General features: G+C 35.7%; 1 protein-coding gene and 1 pseudogene across 1 annotated transcript; both read left to right on the top strand.

Moving 5' to 3' along the window:
* The first annotated feature begins 230 nt into the window (after positions 1–230).
* Positions 231–10,997, top strand: LOC120198518 (probable phosphoinositide phosphatase SAC9). The gene is made up of 11 exons (XM_039199834.1): positions 231–587; positions 863–970; positions 1,100–1,270; positions 2,445–2,684; positions 3,442–3,876; positions 5,240–6,073; positions 6,476–6,673; positions 8,667–9,122; positions 9,226–9,456; positions 10,123–10,426; positions 10,970–10,997. Exons 1-10 carry the CDS (start codon positions 273–275, stop codon positions 10,408–10,410), a joined length of 3,276 nt encoding a protein of 1,091 aa, XP_039055765.1. The 5' UTR covers positions 231–272; the 3' UTR covers positions 10,411–10,426; positions 10,970–10,997.
* On the top strand, positions 10,718–17,779 carry LOC120197623 (annotated as a pseudogene).
* Positions 17,780–18,209: the final 430 nt, after the last annotated feature.

The following is an 18,209-nucleotide window of genomic DNA, read 5'->3' on the forward strand; positions in this document are numbered from 1 at the left end:
ATAATTTAAGGATTTATTTTTATAAAATAATTATTTAAGGATTTTTTTCTACCAAGATATTAATATATTACATAAAATCAGATACTTATTTTTATAAAATAATAATTTAAGGATTTATTTTTATTAAACTATACTATCATTTTTTTAGTTAAGTAATTAAACTATTATATATAATCATATCATTTTTTAATTAGATTTTTTTTCTACCAAGATATTAATATATTACAACATGGAATCATCCATGCCCAGATAAACCATGGAAGAGATTTGACATGACATTTGATGAGTTCAAGAGATTAACAATTTTATCTCCTGTATCTCAGCTAGCAGATATTTTCCTGCTTGCTGGTGATATCCATGCAACACTGTATACAGGTTCCAAAGCCATGCATAGCCAAATCCTAAGCATATTTAATGAAGAAACAGGAAAGTTCAAGCAGTTTTCTGCTGCACAAAATCTGAAAATCACTCTTGAGAGGAGATATAAAAATGCACTTGTGGATAGTTCTCGTCAAAAGCAGTTAGAGATGTTCCTTGGAATAAGGCTTTTCAAGCATCTACCATCTGTTCCAGTTCAACCTCTGCATGTATGTAATTCTCGAGTTAGCAGATGGATTCAGTATTGATTTTTAGTACATTTACTGTTGAAAACTCCTGAGTTTGTTTTTTGGATTATCATGCCACATTCTTTAGATGATATAGTTTTGACTTATATATTAGAGTTTTTGTCTTAAGTGAACATTCTTTCTCCACACAAAGGGTTTATATTCTCATCTTAAAACAGTGTTCACATTGAAAATATAGTTGATTTGGTTGTTTATATGTATCAGTCTACATTCCCTTATCATACTGTTCGTCACAGGTACTTTCTCGACCATCTGGTTTCCTTCTGAAGCCCATTGGCAGTATGTTCCCAACTTCCAGTAGTGGAGCCAGTCTACTGAGTTTCAAGAAAAAGGATCTAATCTGGGTACTAATGGTTTTTTCTTCGTCATCTAGGAAAACTATATTGTACCTTATCAATTGTAGTTTCCCCTTCTATATGTTGTTATTTTATTTAATCTTTGGTGGAATGCATGCATCTACTTGTTTCTTGCAGGTTTGCCCCCAAGCTGCAGATGTTGTTGAATTATTTATCTGTCTTGGAGAACCCTGCCATGTCTGTCAGCTGCTACTCACAGTTTCCCATGGTGCTGATGATTCAACTTTTCCCTCAACTGTTGATGTAAGGACAGGCCGTAACCTAGATGGGCTTAAGATGGTTGTCGAGGTTTGTTCTTCTGTATTGTCTCTTTCCTTAGGTTGTGAGGTGTATTTGCCAGTTTCCCTTATGTGATTGTAGTTATGTCTACATTGAACTTTTTATGAAATTCTTTTACTTTTTGCTTGGTAGGGTGGAAAGAAAATTGACAAGACGGAAAAATGGGAGTAGAAAAGTGAAAAGTAGAGAACATATCTTTTATTAACATTGGGGTGCTTGGTAGGCAAGATGGAAATCTGGAAAGAATAAGTAACTTTATTTTCGCACATTGTTCGATGGGGTTGAATTTTTTTTTGATAAAAATAGGAGGCCTCATTAAAAATCTCCCTCATAGTAGTCTTTTTCTCGAAGGAAATAGACGACTAGTGGAAAGAGGAAAAGAGTACCTCAATTTATTAATAAAACAGAATTACATAAGACTTGATTAATACACCGTATACAGCAGCTCTAAAAAAAACACAAAGAACATCTTATAAAAGTACCCTTACAATCACACAATCCCCTCCTTCACTAATTTATCAGCCTCTCAGTTACAATCCCTTGGAATCAACCTAACTATAGACGTCTTAGCTGATACAAGGGACTCAATATCCTTTACTAGAGTACTAAAGAAAGTAGGAGCAGTAGAAGGTGATTGAATCCACTCCACTGCAAATTTACAGTCGCTTTCTACCATCAGTCTACCCTCATGAGCCCAAACTGAAGAGAGAAAAAGTCACTAGAGTGGAGCAATTCCAGCCCCTTAAAATACCTCATATTCCTCCTGTCAACCCGTCAAACCTTATAGACTATGGGGTTGAAAAATGAGACGAAAGAAAATGAAAATCATATTGTCTGACCATTATATCCTTTGGAAATTAAGATCAAAAGATAAAATTTTAAAAACGATGGATAATTGTGTAAATATGCATACTTAACTCGCATCTCTCTCATCTTCTCTCATAGTATTTCAATTTGGAATGATTTGCTTTTATGCATTAGGGTGAAAAATAGTTACTTTCACTACTCTTACTTTTCCTACCAAGCACACTTACCCTTCTCTTTCCCTTCAAGTTTTCTACTCTACCATGCTATCCTTAAATTCATCTTTGAAAGGTTCCCCTAAAATAGCATGGTTTTCCATCTGTGTTGATTTATTTGAGTTTGAGTAGTCTTCTAATCCTATTTTGGACTGTATTGACAGGGAGCTTCCATACCCCAGTGTGGAAACGGGACAAATCTTCTGATTCCCTTATCAGGTCCAATTAGCGCTGAGGACATGGCTGTCACCGGAGCTGGTGCACGCCTTCATGATCAAGTTACATCTTCTCTATCATTATTGTATGATTCTGAAGAACTAGAGGGAGAATTGGACTTCCTCACTCGTGTAGTGGCACTTACATTTTATCCCGCTGAATCTGGAAGTCCTATGACTCTTGGTGAGGTAATGGCTTTTCTCAGAAATTGTTGCTAGATATTCTGTACGTCTTTTAGCTAAATTTGCCTCTCTATTGAGCAATTATTGTGTAGGAATGAGTGTCATGTGCATTGTTGAGTATTAGAAGCAGAGTTTTAGTGATTAGAAAGTAATATGGAACCACCAGAAAGAGATTGCACGGTGATTAGTCTCTCTCTCTCTATTTTTTTTAATTTTTTCAATTGAGAAGCAGAATGGTTAGGGCTGTATTTCTCTTCTCAGAAATGTGTTGCCTGATCTACCATATTTCTTTTATTGTAAATTTTCCTCTTTGTTGCGCAAGTAATGTGTTACACTGGACTAGGTTTCACAGGCATGTATTTGAAGTAGAGGTTTAGTGATTGATGAATCAAAGTAATAGGAAACCACAAGAAAGAATTGCATGTGATTAGTTTTGCTCTGTACTATTATTAAATTAGAGCTGTTAATGGAGTAGATCATTCAGGCAAAGAAACTGTGTTATTGTTGTTATGGATAATAGCTTTATACTTTTCTTAAACATAGGGACAAATGCAGTTAAATATACTGTGCCATTTTCTTCTCTTAGATACAATGTTTCTCTTCATTCATCTGCAATTGCTATGAAAATTTTGAATATTAAATTATAATTCCTTTCCTACCCGCATTTTTTTTATTTTGTTTCGTTCTTCATTTTATTTTGATTTAGGCAGTGGGGTTTTCTAATTCTTCCAAATGATTCCGTATGCATTGGAACTATTTATAGGTAGAAATCCTTGGAGTTTCTCTCCCCTGGAATAGTGTATTTTCTAATAAAGGGACTGGTGCCAGACTAACTGAGCTTGCAAAAAAGTCTCAAAAGGACAGCAATTCTTTTTTGTCTGGTTCGGACACAAACCCACTTTCTGGCACTTCTCTATCCAATCAAGCCGTGTCAAAATCAGCAAAACAAGGTTCTGCAAATGATTTGGTTGACCTATTAACTGGAGGTGACATTCTTTCCGAATCTGTTTTTCCGCCGGTTACAGAAAATGTTACTTATGGGGGAGGTGACTTGCTTGATTTTCTGGACCAATCTGCTGTGGACTACCATAGTCCTGAAACTGATCATAAACCCTCTACACCCCAGGATGGAACTCCACAAGATAGTGGTACACAGAAGTACATAAACTGCGTAAAATTCATGGCAGGGCCACATATGGTATGTTATTACTTATTCGTATGTTTCTTTGACTTCATATGACACATGTTTGGGGAAAACTTAATGAAATCCTAATTCTCTCCATTGAATATTATCATCCTCCAGGAGTTGTTTTCTGGGTAGTTCTATGGTAAGGGGCTTAAAATGAGGTAACTTTAAGGTCAAATTACACAAATAGTTACTATGCAACATTTTGTGTAATTGGACATTTGTGTAATATACAAAATATTACGAACCAGGTACTATTTTTTTTTGTAAATTGGGTAATATTTTGTGTAATTACACAAATATTGGAAAGTTGTTGCAATTTATACAATTTGATAACATTTTGTGTAATTGAGTACTGCACGAAAAAGTTACAAACGTGTAACAATTTATGTTATTTGATATTTTATCCAATTTCCCCTTAAATTTACCTTATTTTAGGGTCCTTATGCTAGAATTTCCGGTTGTTTTTTTTCATTAGTCAATTGAATTGAATGTTACTTATGATTCCTTGTCTTTATTTAATTTTTTTTAACTTTTGTTTTATATTTCTTCATTAGGTGATTACTTTTTGTATTATTATGAGTTTACAGATGCTTCTTTATCTTTCATCATCATATGTAACAAATAGAAGATAAATAGGAATTGGTCATAGAGAGAGCATCCAGAGATGGTATTCTCTGTGGTATCTGATCTGTAGTGTACATTCTTATTTGCGGCTTCTTAGTTCAAGTTATGTATGCTTATAATGGAGTGATAATTTAGAGATTTCTATTTTGTTCTCTGAACCTTTTTACATCTCTAAAGCCTCCTTTATTCAATATGAATTTGCTATTTTTGCTGATCCTTCCCTGGCCCCATCCCTATCAGTCATTTGCCCAATTAAGATTCTAGAATATCTGGCTCTCTGTAGGAGATATGCTAAACTTTTTATTGTTACAATTAATTTTAACTTTTCCACTTTAACTTTTTAGCGATTAGCTAAAAGCTCCAAACTTGTCCAGAGGATAAGCCTTCTAATACCAAAATTGAGAATAAATTCCTGGGAACATTATAACGAGAAAATTATGATATATGTATGGGCCTCAGTGCCCATGTTAATCTGGATTGCAGCATCTCATCTTGATTAAGGAGAAAAATGTTATGACTATCTACCTATTCTTCTTATTTCTAAGGAAAATGCTTACCATATTGACATTTTGAGTTTTTTTTCCCCTTTGTGGGTGTAGCATCATCTGAATGCATGTATAGGTTATAGAAAATATATATTCTACTCGTTACATGACATTAGAATAGATAAATATTCAAGCTTTTAGGTGGTAAATTTCAACCTGATAGAACATTGAATGTGCCCATTTCAATTTATCCAATTTTGTAGGACAGAAAGCTAAACTACCGTGAAGCAATGAAGCTGGAAATTGAGCGCCTCCATCTGAATCTTTCTGCAGCTGAAAGAGATAGAGCTTTATTGTTTATAGGAACTGATCCGGCAACCGTAAATCCAAATTTTTTGCTTGATGGATTATATGTAGGCAGACTATGCAGGGTGGCAAGCACCCTTGCATTGCTTGGGCAAGTTGCTCTTGAGGATAAGATTAATGGTTCTATTGGTCTTGGGAAGTTTGAGGATAACGTTATAGATTTTTGGAACATTAGTAGAATTGGGGAGAGCTGCTCTGGTGGGAACTGTGAAGTTTTGGCTGAGACTAAGGCAACTCTATCTGATTCGTCAATGTTGTCATCTACAGAAGGTTCAAAATCTGTCTTTTTGTGTTCTCAATGTCGGAGAAAGGCTTGTCAAGTTTGTTCTGCTGGTAGAGGAGCCCTTCTTCTGCCAAATTATACTAGGGAGGGGACAAATTACAATGGCTTGTCTAATCAGGGTGGATCAAGTTACAGTAGCCAAGTTGATCTCACTACAACCCGTTCAGTGGCACTGGACGGTGTTATTTGCAAGAAGTGCTGTCATGGGATAATTCTTGATGCATTGGTCTTGGACTATGTTAGGGTCTTGATTAGCTCACGAAGAAAAGCCCGTGCTGATAGTGCAGCATATAAAGCTCTGGATGAGGTTACAGGATCATTATTCCTAGATAGTCTTTCTGAAAGGAGTCAGTCCTCTGGTAATCAGAGAGCTGTTAAAGTTTTGAAACAATTACTTACCGGGGAAGAATCACTAGCAGAGTTTCCATTTGCCAGCTTTCTACATTCGGTATGATCTTGGCTTCTATTTTAATATGTTGATTACAATGTTCTTTCATTGATGCATTTTCTGGATTAGTTGACTGTTTATCTTGAAATAATGTGGTTTACTAGGTATTGGCATGATAAGAGTCTGCTACTAGTTATCCTTTTAAGTTCAGCCTAAATCAACAAGGCATTATTAGGTGCATTATTTGATACTTATAGACATGCCTAGAAAGCCAGGTTGGTCACATGGAAAAACATGCAACTCTTCATTGTCTGTAAAGGATGATAATGGAATGTCTTTACGTACTGCTATGTAATGTTCATGCTACAAGTTTTATGCTTTATATTTTTTGTAGAAGAAAAAACATTTGGCATGCTTTGATTTTAATCTTATAGCATCTAATCACCTGCATTGAAACTGCAGGTTGAGACAGCCACAGATTCAGCACCACTACTGTCGTTACTCACTCCTCTGTATTCTGGATCACAACATTCATATTGGAAGGCTCCCCCTAATACCAACTCTGTTGAATTTGGTATTGTTCTTGGCACACTTTCAGATGTCAGTAGAGTCCTATTGCTTGTTAGTCCATGTGGTTATTCTGAAGCTGATGCTCCAATTGTAAGTATACCCATCTTCCTGCCATAATTTTATCTTGTTAAAGTAAATTGGTAAGGCCCATTGGTGTCAGTGACTTTATGCATGTATAATTCTTAGAAGCAACATCAAGTTAATATCTCAATTTGCATCACTCCCATATATCAAATGTTGCACTTCTGTTATAGTTTTAAATTAGTGTATATTCCTTGTTATGTTTCACCTCAGAATATGTTGACTTTAGTTACACAAAGATTCCTTTTGACATGCTTCCAAACCATAACATGTTTATTGATGTCATACTGTCATTGCAGTATAAAGAATACATTAGAATATTTGGCTTCTCATCCATAACAGTTATGTTGCTCAGGCTCAGGCATAGTTCTGTGGCCAACATTGATGTTTTCTTTCTATATATATTTTAAAATTTTTTCTTTATACTTGGAAGGTTAAATCTCAGTAACTATGACACCTTTCCTCGTGTAGATGTTTTGCATGGTAGAACTTCATGAAAATGGAGAGTTGGGCTAGCTTAACTTAACAGAGATAAAACAGTTGATTTGGAATGGAACCCAGTTTTGGTAACTGACTGATGAATGCTTCCAAGATGAAACGATAACAAGCTTCTAGCAGTGAATATTTAAACAAGAAAGAGAATGTCCTTGTTATTATTTTGGACAATTTTTTTTATTCTACGGAGAAAGTATGCAAACCTTCTATGGAATAACAGAATACTTAACTTTAAATGACTAGGAAATAATAAAGAGTTATCAAAATCTGAATCAACACTTAGATCAGTATTTTTTCCCTCCAAGTCTCAGGTTTGCACTATCATCATGTTGACACTATAACCAGCTATCTTTTGCAATTTCTTAAGATACTGCAAAGAACATCTTATTGAGTGAGAATTGCATCATTGGAGCTTGCCTTCATGTCATGAGTCTTGCTAGCCAGATAATCACACTAGGTTAGTCTTGGAACAGCTGCAATTAGTGCATTCCCATAAGATCAACTCCCTAGCTGCCTTTGAATGCCAGACAAGTGGAGTACCTGCTGCTAAATCTGCTATGAGAATGTACAATATGAAAATAGATGAGCTCTAGTCTCTGCAATCATCACAAACAACAGCTAGCATTAATAAGAGAAATTGATCAATTTATCTCCCCAGTCCGGTGCTTGATAAAATGTAGAACATTGTTGCTCAACTTAGTTTCCTCCTGCCTCAGCTATGATAATGGAAAAGTTGAATCTGCCACGAGGATTCGCTCTTAGATATTTGTATATTCATCTAGTGCGATTTGGATATATTTTGTACTCAGCCACATGTATGCCCATATTATGTTTTTGTGTGTCATTTGTGTTTTTCTTTGTAATTTTAGCCAATTGAAACTTAGGCAGTACTTTAGAATGTCTTCAACGGATCGTATTGGTTGGAACTATATGCCTGTAATGTGTTACATAATTATGCATATTGTTAGGACATATCTGAATAATTGAGCTGCATTTATCACGCACCTCTTATTTCTTCCATTAATAGTATATTCTTTGATATTGTATAGTTACAGAAGTTGATATGCTTGCCTTCATGTCATGAGTCTGCAGCATGCAACGGCGGCGTGGTGGCTGCGCTGTGGTGACGGGGAGGCAGGGGACTGACTTTTTAAATTAATTTTCCCCTCCCCCAAAGGTGCAGAAGCACCTGCGCCTGAGCTATCTGGAAAAGCGCTAAAAGCGCGCGCCCTCCGTTCACCCCCTTGCCAGTGCCGCCGTAGGCGATTTTTCCGGCTCCCACCTTCGCCCGGCGCCTTATGCGCGCCTAGGTGCGCTTTTTAAAACTAAGTATCATCCTGTCTGTATAATGTAGTTTCATTGCTCCATGTGTCATGGGTCTTAAGTTTCTTTTCCTCTTGTCTGGCAATTTTATTTCAGATTTATTTCTTCAATAAAAGGCAGCCTTTTTTTAAAAGTTTTCTCAAGGTTAAGAATCTTTTTAACAGTTTCTCCTGTTATTACTCAGGTGCAAATCTGGGTAAGCAATAAAATAGACAGGGAAGAAAGGTCCTGTGTTGGGAAATGGGATGTCCAATCCCTGATATCCTCAACACCAGAACTTTATGGACCTGAAAAGTCAACCAGAGAAGATAAGTTGCCCTGTCACATTAGATTTACTTTCAAGAATCCTGTTCGGTGTCGCATTGTTTGGATAACACTGTGCCTTCAGCGGCCTGGTTCAAGCTCTGTAGATTTTGGTAAAGACTTCAGTTTATTGTCTCTGGACGAAAACGAAAATCCCTTTGCTCAAGAAACTCGACGCTCCTCTTTTGGAGGAGCAAATAAAAACAATCCATGCCTTCATGCCAAACGAATACTGATAGCTGGATGCCCTGTGAAAAAAGAGATGGAGCTTACATCGCCGGAAAGCTCTAGCCAGAGAAACTGGCTGGACAGAGCTCCACAATTAAATAGATTCAAGGTAATGGTTATGTTTCAGTCCGCTGTTTATGTGTTGTTCCCGCATTTTACTCCATGTTCATTATGTGTGTTTATTGTCTCGGTAAATCCTGATTCACTTTCAGGTTCCAATTGAGGCGGAGAGGCTAATGGACTATGATCTGATCTTAGAGCAATATCTGCCTCCATCTTCCCCGTTGCTTGCTGGATTCCGACTGGATGCTTTCCATGCAATAAAACCTCTTATTACCCACTCACCATCTTCAGGTGCAGATATCTGGGATACATCAGACATGTTTTTAGAAGATAGATATATCTCTCCAGCTGTTCTGTATATTCAAGTTTCTGCACTCCAGGTATCTGTTAGACCTGCTTTTATGGTACTGCTTGTTAATTTTAACCAGGATAATTATGGTGGTAGAAATACAATAAGGCAACAGCATCATGAAATTAGTAATGAACTCTAATATCAGATTTTGAAGAGATAAAGGACAGATAAGCATAATTTTGTTTGCTCTTCCCCTTTTATCACCTTGATGAGAGACTTGTTTGAGACCTCCTTTAGCTTTTATTCTCTTTCCTTTTCTAGAGGAATGCACACATTAGTGAAATGGGACACTGGAAATGTTCCTTTGGTGTCTGATTCTATTGATTTATAATATTTTCTATAAGTTCTAGACTGCTAATACTACATTTTAGCCTCTATTCTTTTCTAATTCAAATTACAAGTCAAATACTTTATTATACTTGGTTAGCAACAGTGGCTGCGGTATTAGTAAAGTAGAAAAATCGTTCTCATGCTGACTAATGATGATCACCGCTCACAAGTTAACGAGTCTTGTTTCTCTTACATACTCTTGCTCGTATTGATTTATCATTTACTGTGGTACCAAGAACCCAGTCTCCATCTAATTTTTGTTTCATATCCGTTCAGCAGTTTTGGCTAATTTTTACAATTATGGCTCTGTGTGGTTCAGTATTAGGTTTTTTATCCTGGGAAACTTACTAGAATAATATTACAGGAAGGAATAGGATCCAACATGGTGACTATTGCGGAATACAGGTTGCCAGAGGCCAAACCAGGAACAGCTATGTACTTTGATTTCCCTAGACAGTTTCAAACTCGAAGAATCTCTTTCAAACTTCTGGGAGATGTTGCAGCATTCACGGACAAGCTGCCCGAGCAGGATGATGCTAGTTTAAGAGCTCCTGTAGTTGCTGCAGGCTTGTCTCTGTCAAACAGAATCAAGTTGTATTACTATGCTGATCCTTATGATCTTGGCAAGTGGGCTAGCCTTTCTGCAGTTTGACATTACTCTAACCCAGGTGAAAAATTGGGTTCGAAGATTGGTTTTTGCTTTGGATGTGTTTGTTTCCATATATATATACACACACACACACACATATATGTTGTATATTAGTATAGAAATTAACAATTTACTATCTATCTGTGTAACGAAAAATATGAGCCTTGAGAGTTTTAATTTGTTGAGAAAATAGACCTTAGCCTTCTTTAGTGTGTATGTCAAGAGAGGACTTGAGACTGATAAAATCAAGTCTTTGTACAAGAAAGTCCATGCTGCTATAAGTGCGGGCCCGATCTCGAACAAGTCCGAAATGGAGCCTCCTGAGCAGCATAAGAGGTTTGCAACCTATGTTACCCAGAACTCTTTACCTTGTTTGAAGAATATCTGTTCTCAATATCTATGTTCATAACATATTTTAATACGAGACATACCAAGCCCTTATCGGATATTTGTGTTTATACTCGAGTAACGCAACCAATTATTTGATTGGATGGTGAAAGAACTTGCATTTGTAAAGTTTTATATATGTATGTCTTTACCATGTTCATGTTTCTTATTGCTGATTCAACTTGAAGAATCTGATAAATGAGAGAAGGCTAAGTTGGCTGAATGATTCAACATCTATAATGCTGCAGCTGCTACTGATTCTAAGGAAGATGAGGGTCGAATACTGATTCCAATCCAAAGGCAGTAAAGGATTTTTCTTCTTTTTATCATTATTTGTGTAGATTGGAGCTGAATTCATTATATTTGAATTCAATTGAAATTTCGATTTAATAGTTTTGGTTTTGTAATTTTTTTTTGCAGCAACATTGATATTTGATTTATTGACTAGTTCAGATCATATTTTGTAAAGGTCTATTATAAAATTGATTCTTTTAATTTCGTTTTTTTATTCATCAAATTTATGACCTTTATCTAAGGGATGACTTAGTGTCTTATCTTATTAGATCTACCGTTAATCGGTAGCTTTGAGATTGTATTGCAGTCTCGTTATCATTTTAAATCTATAATCTTAATCGATCTTAATCTCAAGGATTTAATTAGTGAAACAATATCATAATTTTGTTTGAATTTAATTCTCTAAAAATAGTATTATTTCTTGCTATGAAAAAAACCAATATATGATAATAATAGTTTTCCTATTCATCTGCTGAGAACATAAGATTGAGCTAATAAATTTTATTTCAAAATCTCACCAAAGATTGGAAGGCGAAGGGCCAGCTAAACGGAGGCAGCTCAGCCGGGACAAATGCAAGTTCTTTCAAGTTTTTTCATGTATTTAGGTGCTCGTCATATCGTCTTCCTCGTGTTCGAATATATGTCAAACAGTGCTTAAAATATAAGAATCCCAGCAACATACATGAGAAGTCTAGGAAGAACGCTATCATTTTGCTTATTGCTGCGAGCTAGTTTGATCTGCAATTTTCATGCAGGTAGTGGCAATCAAGGATATAATTCCACCACCCCAAAGAGAAAGTTTTAACGATGTTTATATTGCATATGAGCTGATGGACACTGATCTTCATCAGATAATCCGTTCTAATCAAGCTTTATCAGAATAGCATTGTCAGGTTGGAATAACAGACATGTGGTTACTTTGAATGATTGAAATCATGTTCCTTTAAGTTACTTGTTTAAGTTTTTATGTTAGAGATAGGGGTATCAATTTAACTCGAAATCCATTGATTCCAACTTGACCTGAGAGGGTCAAATTTTTAAAAAAAATAAACTCTAAAGGTACGGGTCAAATTTTATAAAGAGTAAGATCGAGTCGAGTCAGATTTTATAAAGGGTGAGGTCGGATCGAGTTCGTATTTGGAGTGAAAAATTTCTGACCTGACCAGACTCGGGGTAATTTATTTTATAAATACATGGATAATTATTATAATACCTTTTTCTTTATAGTTTTTTAATTAGGTTCTTAGTTTTACTAAATAAAAATAATTTTAAATATTTATGTCGAATTGGGTCATATACAAAAAATTCGGATTGGATCAGATCGAGCCGGGTGGACGTTGTATGATTCTCTGGTTAAGTTTAGTTGAAGTATATATATTTCTCGTGTTGGGTAAGTCGAACCCGTTGCCATCTCTAGATAGATATATTGTGTTTCGTATGTTTTAAGGGCTTACTCTTTGGGCCTTAGCATCTAGGATTCTCGGGTTTGAGTGTTGAAAACATACACGTATCTGATGGGAATGTCTCAGGAAAGGCGGGTTAATATACGGTTAATATACAGCATTACCGGATACTTTTAAAAAATGTATCGATCCAAAACGATATACCAGGTAAAAATATGATAAAACCGGTAACAAAATGATAAAACCGGTAAATTTAAAAGTGTCGATACTTTATATAAGGATCGACACTTTGTGAATTTAAAAGAGAAGCAGTTATAGCGCCTATAATGTGTCGATACTTTAAAAAAATATATCGATCCACAACGATATAACAGGTAAAAATATGATAAAACCGGTATCAAAATGATAAAACCGGTAAAATGATACCGGATATATTGAAAGTGTCGATACTTTCGTAAGTACGTGTAATAAATTATCGACACTTTCAAAGAAATAGGTAATTATCCTTTCGAAAGTATCGACACCTGACATAAAAGTATCGACACTTTTGTATTTGTATCGATTAAATATAAATAACATATCCGATGAAAATATAAAGGCCATAGCTAAATATCCTCTGAAAAAAGATAGAACGGACGAGTTTTTGAAATCAAAGAGTAATTGTTGTTGCATTTCAGAAGGCGTTTCTAAAGCGAAGTTTGTTTGTTTGTTGCTGCAGTCGAATCGAAAAGTATGTTGTCGAAACCCTAATTTTTTATTATTACAGTAATCGCGATAGGGTTTTTTATGTGTTGTTTGGGGTTTTGGAGTAAGGAAGCATTTGGACCGATTGCAGGTAGAAATAGATATTCAAGGAAAATATAAATGTCGATACTTTTATTAAATATTATAGGTAGAAAATGATATTATAGGTTGTATAAATGTGCCGACACATTTTGGTGTGGCCATTCAAATTCTTTTGAAGAAAACCGTTTTACCACAAGAGTAGTTATCTATATTTGTATATTGAATAAAGTGTATGTAACAAATAATTTGATTTGCGTAAACTGATATGAAGGAAAAATGGAGTCAATGGGTTGGAAAATTGTTGGTGGAGCAGATGACTTTGAAATTGAGGCCTAGACTCGAAAGCAACCAAAGGGTGGATATATGTACTTCTAGTAAGTATCAATGTCTTTTTGTTATTATTGTTGAAATGGTAATTGGATTAAAGTATCGATAAACTTTAAATTGATTACAAATTTTAAATGTTAACAGTATGGCCGAATGCAAAAGGATGAAGGGAGATGGCACACAGAGCGGTTCGGTATGTAAAATGAAATTGACATTGAGTAGTATTAGTATTTAGTGTTAATGTATTGATTAAGAAACGTTTATGTTTAATATTAGGTGAAAAAAGATGTGAGGTCCAAATGGAATTCAATGAGTGATGCTGAAAAGGAACCTTACATCACACAGTCAAGGAATGATAGTAAAGAATACAAAGAACGGAGGAAAGCACATGAAAATAAGGTATTCCTTAAACTTGTAAATACGTTGATACAAAATATAAGAACTATACATATATATTGTTAAAAAATGTAGGAAGTGTCGACAAGATGCATCATTAAAAGGGTGAATTTATTAATTAAACACCTTAAGGAGAAGGGTCAGTTGAATGTGCTGGGAGAAATAGGTTTTGGATCGTTGATCGGAGTAAGGGATCGACCTATTCGGAGGGAATTGTGTCGATCCTTGATGGCACAATTTGACGTCAGTCAATGTATGGCTAAGTATGGTGATTATTCATTCCCTCTAGGGGTATCGACTGCTGCAGCCGTATTGGGGGTACAAAACAAAGGCAAAAGTGTTATAGAAGTCTGTAGGAGTAAGAACTGGAAAGCACTTGCCTCCAAATATGGTTTGAATCATAAGGTGACATATGCTGAAGTTGAAGAGGATATCAAAAGTGGATCTTACTGGGGGGATGAGCTGAAGGCCCGAGTTCTATTGTACCTTGTCGGGATATTTCTTTGTCCAACGCGTGATACGTCAACGAACAAGGAATATATGAAGCTCATTTGCGATGAAGGCTTGAAGGGTGAATTCAATTGGGCTGAATATATCCATTCGAGATTGATTGAATCAATAATCACCTTTAAAAAGGGCAGCCAGAGATACCTCAAAGGGTGCATAGCAATCTTAGAGGTAAATGAGTTGAATCACTTTTTTTGTGTTTTATATAAAAATATAAATTTTATTATAAATGCAGGTTGCACTGTTCGATTTTTGGTCGGGCTGTGAGGCAGTGCCGGCTTATGAAAGAACCGGAGTGGCACGCATCCGTGCATGGGGGAAGGAAGAGGTGGTTAGAGTGATGGTGAAGTTGAAGCTAGATAGAGGGAAGAAGCAAGAAATGGTAATAAATGTAATTAAATAATATTAAGAATATAATCAATGTCTTAATATTGTAATTTAATTTTGAAGGTTATTGGCAAGGATGTAGAGGAGGCAGTGGAGGCAGAGGAGAAGAAAGGAGGGATGGTTGTATTGGGGGATGACGGTGAGTGGGATGACAGTGAGGGAAAACAGAGTAACTTCGACATTTTGATGTCTGAATTGGCTGATATCAAAAAAATCCAATTTGAAATCATGCAAAGACAATCAAGAGTCGAAGAGAAACTTGATCGAGTCGTAGAGAAACTCGAGAGAGTCGAAGATACACTCGAGAGGCATAAGGGGGTAGTGGAAGGAAAAATAGATGGAGTGGTGAAAGAAGTAGAGGTGTTGAGGGGTGAAGTGGTGAAAGAAGTTGGGGTGTTAAGGGGTGATATTAAGATGGTGACGGGAGAAAAATTTGAGGGAGTGGTGAAGGAGGTTGTGGATTTGAGGAGTGAACTTACGGGGTGAAGGGGGTGGTTGATAAATACTCGGATGAAGGAGCTCAATTGAAGGGTGAAATAAAAGAGATGAAGAGCTATGTAGAAAAAAAGTACGATGAACTGAAAAAATATGAAGAAGAAAAGAGGGAGGAGGAAGAAGAAGAGATGGAAGAAATGAGGAGGAAGGAAGTCGATGTCATTTATACACCGGAGAGTGTTATAGCAGCAGTTTTGGATTCGGAATGTCCTGCACCCCAGAAGAAGAAGCAGAAGGTAAGTTTAATAAAAGAATACTTAATTTGATTTTTATTATGTTGTTGTGACAAAAATTTGTATGCAAAATTGTAGGTTGAAAAAGCGGATATTCCAAGCGGAATTGATGACATCGAAGCTGCAATTTGTGATTATTTATGGAATAGCGAGTTAGAATCGGGGTAAGTGAAATATATTGTTTTGTGAGTTTTAAGATTTTAATTTAGTAATTATAGGCGTCTAATGATTTATTTTTTACGTTACGATATATATTATTATTAAATTAAAAATTCTAAATAATATTTTATAAAATATCAAATAATCAAATAATTTTTTGTGCAAATGAAATTATTAAATTAATATTGTAGGTGGAAAACATGAAACACTATTAAAAAAATTGAAACATAAATTACATAACTTTAAAAGAAGTATCGATCCTTTTTATAAAAAGTATGGACACTTTCAATATAATATAATGTAATAGGTAAATTTGCAATACTATCGGTATAAATATACCGGTTTACTTATAAAATAGGTAAATATAAGCACTACCTATTACATTATATAAGCGCTACCTAGTATGTTATTGTACTTTATAATATTTCCGGTTAAATAATATAACATAACCGGTATAAATTTTAACCGGTCACTTGTTTAACCGGTCACACCGTATATTAGCCGTTTTTTAGACGCCGCACCGCAGAACTACCCGTATCTGATACATGTATCTTTCTTTTTTTGTTAGCTTTTTCATATATTTGGAGGGTGTTTGAAGGATCACATCTCATTTTTCACCTCTGAAAATGTGTCGAACATGAATATTTTAAGATATTGAAAGTACGAACAACCTATGAACTAATGACCTTCATTATGCATTGCAGTATTTCCTCTATCAACTCTTACGAGGTTTGAAGTATATCCACTCTGCTAATGTTCTGCACAGGGACTTAAAAGTTAAAACCTAGCAACCTGATCCTGAATGCTAATTGCGACTTGAAAATATGTGATTTCGGATTGGCTCGTGTCAACTCTGAAACCGATTTTATGACAGAATATGTCGTTACAAGATGGTACCGTGCGCCAGAACTGTTGCTAAACTCTTCAGATTACAATGCCGCAATCAATGTATGGTCGGTCGGCTGCATATTCATGGAGTTGATGGATCGGAAGCCATTATTTCCTGGAGGAGATCATGTGCATCAGCTCCGGTTTCTTATGGAGGTAAATTCTTTTTTTATCTCCCAACCAATATAAAGTTATCTAAAATACAAACAAATAAGTAGCCAAATGTGACACATTGATTCAATTTCAAAGTTGTTTGTGACATGAGTATGAAAATACGATTCTCCAAATACATGAAAATATCGAAATAACAACCGAATATATTCATGTCGGAAACACACACAACATTCATACCTGTATCCAAGTAACGAATTCTGTGATGCTTCTCCATGAAAAATGTACTCTTTGTCTTGCAGCTAGTTGGCACCCCATCAGAGGCTGAAATGGATTTTCTGAATGAAAAGGCTAAGAGATACATACATCAACTCCCTGTTCATCGTCGACAAACTCTCACTGAAAAGTTCCCGAACGTGAACCCTTTAGCTGTTGATCTTGTCGAAAAGATGTTGACATTCGATCCCAGACAGAGAATTACAGGTGAATCTTTCTCTTTTCTTTTCTAAATAGGTGACTGACAACTGACAAGTATCCTGCCAATGCATGCTAGATGGTAATATTTATGTTAGTTGTTACAGCATATCTCTCTCATCGATCCGATACGCGTGTTAGACGCGAGTATGTGGTGTATACTCATTAGGATTTGCGTGGGCGAGTATCAAACACAAATATGTAAAACAAAATGAAGAGTCGTAGTAACTTAAGTTGCATAGGGCATGCAATTTCTTTGTTTCGAGTCGAGACTTGTGTGGGATATAATACTATGTATTTCCTGCAGTTGAGCATGCACTTGTTCATCCCTACTTAACATCACTGCATGACACAAGCGATGAGTCGTTCTGTACGACGCCCTTCGATTTCGATTTCGAACAATATGCACTAACAGAGGAGCAGATGAAGGAGCTGATATATCAGGAGGCAGTAGCATTCAACCCAGAATATCTGTACGCAATGAACAGACTCGAAAATCCAACAGATATAAGTACAAATGTATGATAAAAACAATTATAAGATCATTACAAGCTTCTTAACTGGGAGAAAAATCATCTTCTACATGAGGTAATCTTATATCAAGTACAAAACAGTATTTCTTCTACTTGAGGGATCCAAATGCAATAAAAAGTAAATTAACAACTTATAATTTTTTTCCAATTTTTGTTCAATGTTGCATAATGTAAGCTTTTTCACGCATCATATACAATGTTAAGAAACTGTTCCAGCTCCTTGAGAGAAGAAAGAAAGGGAAGATCAGTTATTATAACATACAATTTTTCAAGATGAAGTTTCAAACAACTCGAGGTCAAAACCTCCGATTTAACCCTCCGATTCTCTCTCCGATTCGAAGCCACTGACCCTTACCTTATTTGATGCAAAGAGTCACTTTCTATGCGTTACATTAATAGCAGGAGTTGCAGGGAGAACTCCA

The sequence above is a fragment of the Hibiscus syriacus genome, unplaced genomic scaffold (genome assembly GCF_006381635.1).
Source record: "Hibiscus syriacus cultivar Baekdansim isolate YM2019G1 unplaced genomic scaffold, ASM638163v2 tig00004779_pilon, whole genome shotgun sequence".
Classification (NCBI taxonomy): Eukaryota; Viridiplantae; Streptophyta; class Magnoliopsida; order Malvales; family Malvaceae; genus Hibiscus; species Hibiscus syriacus.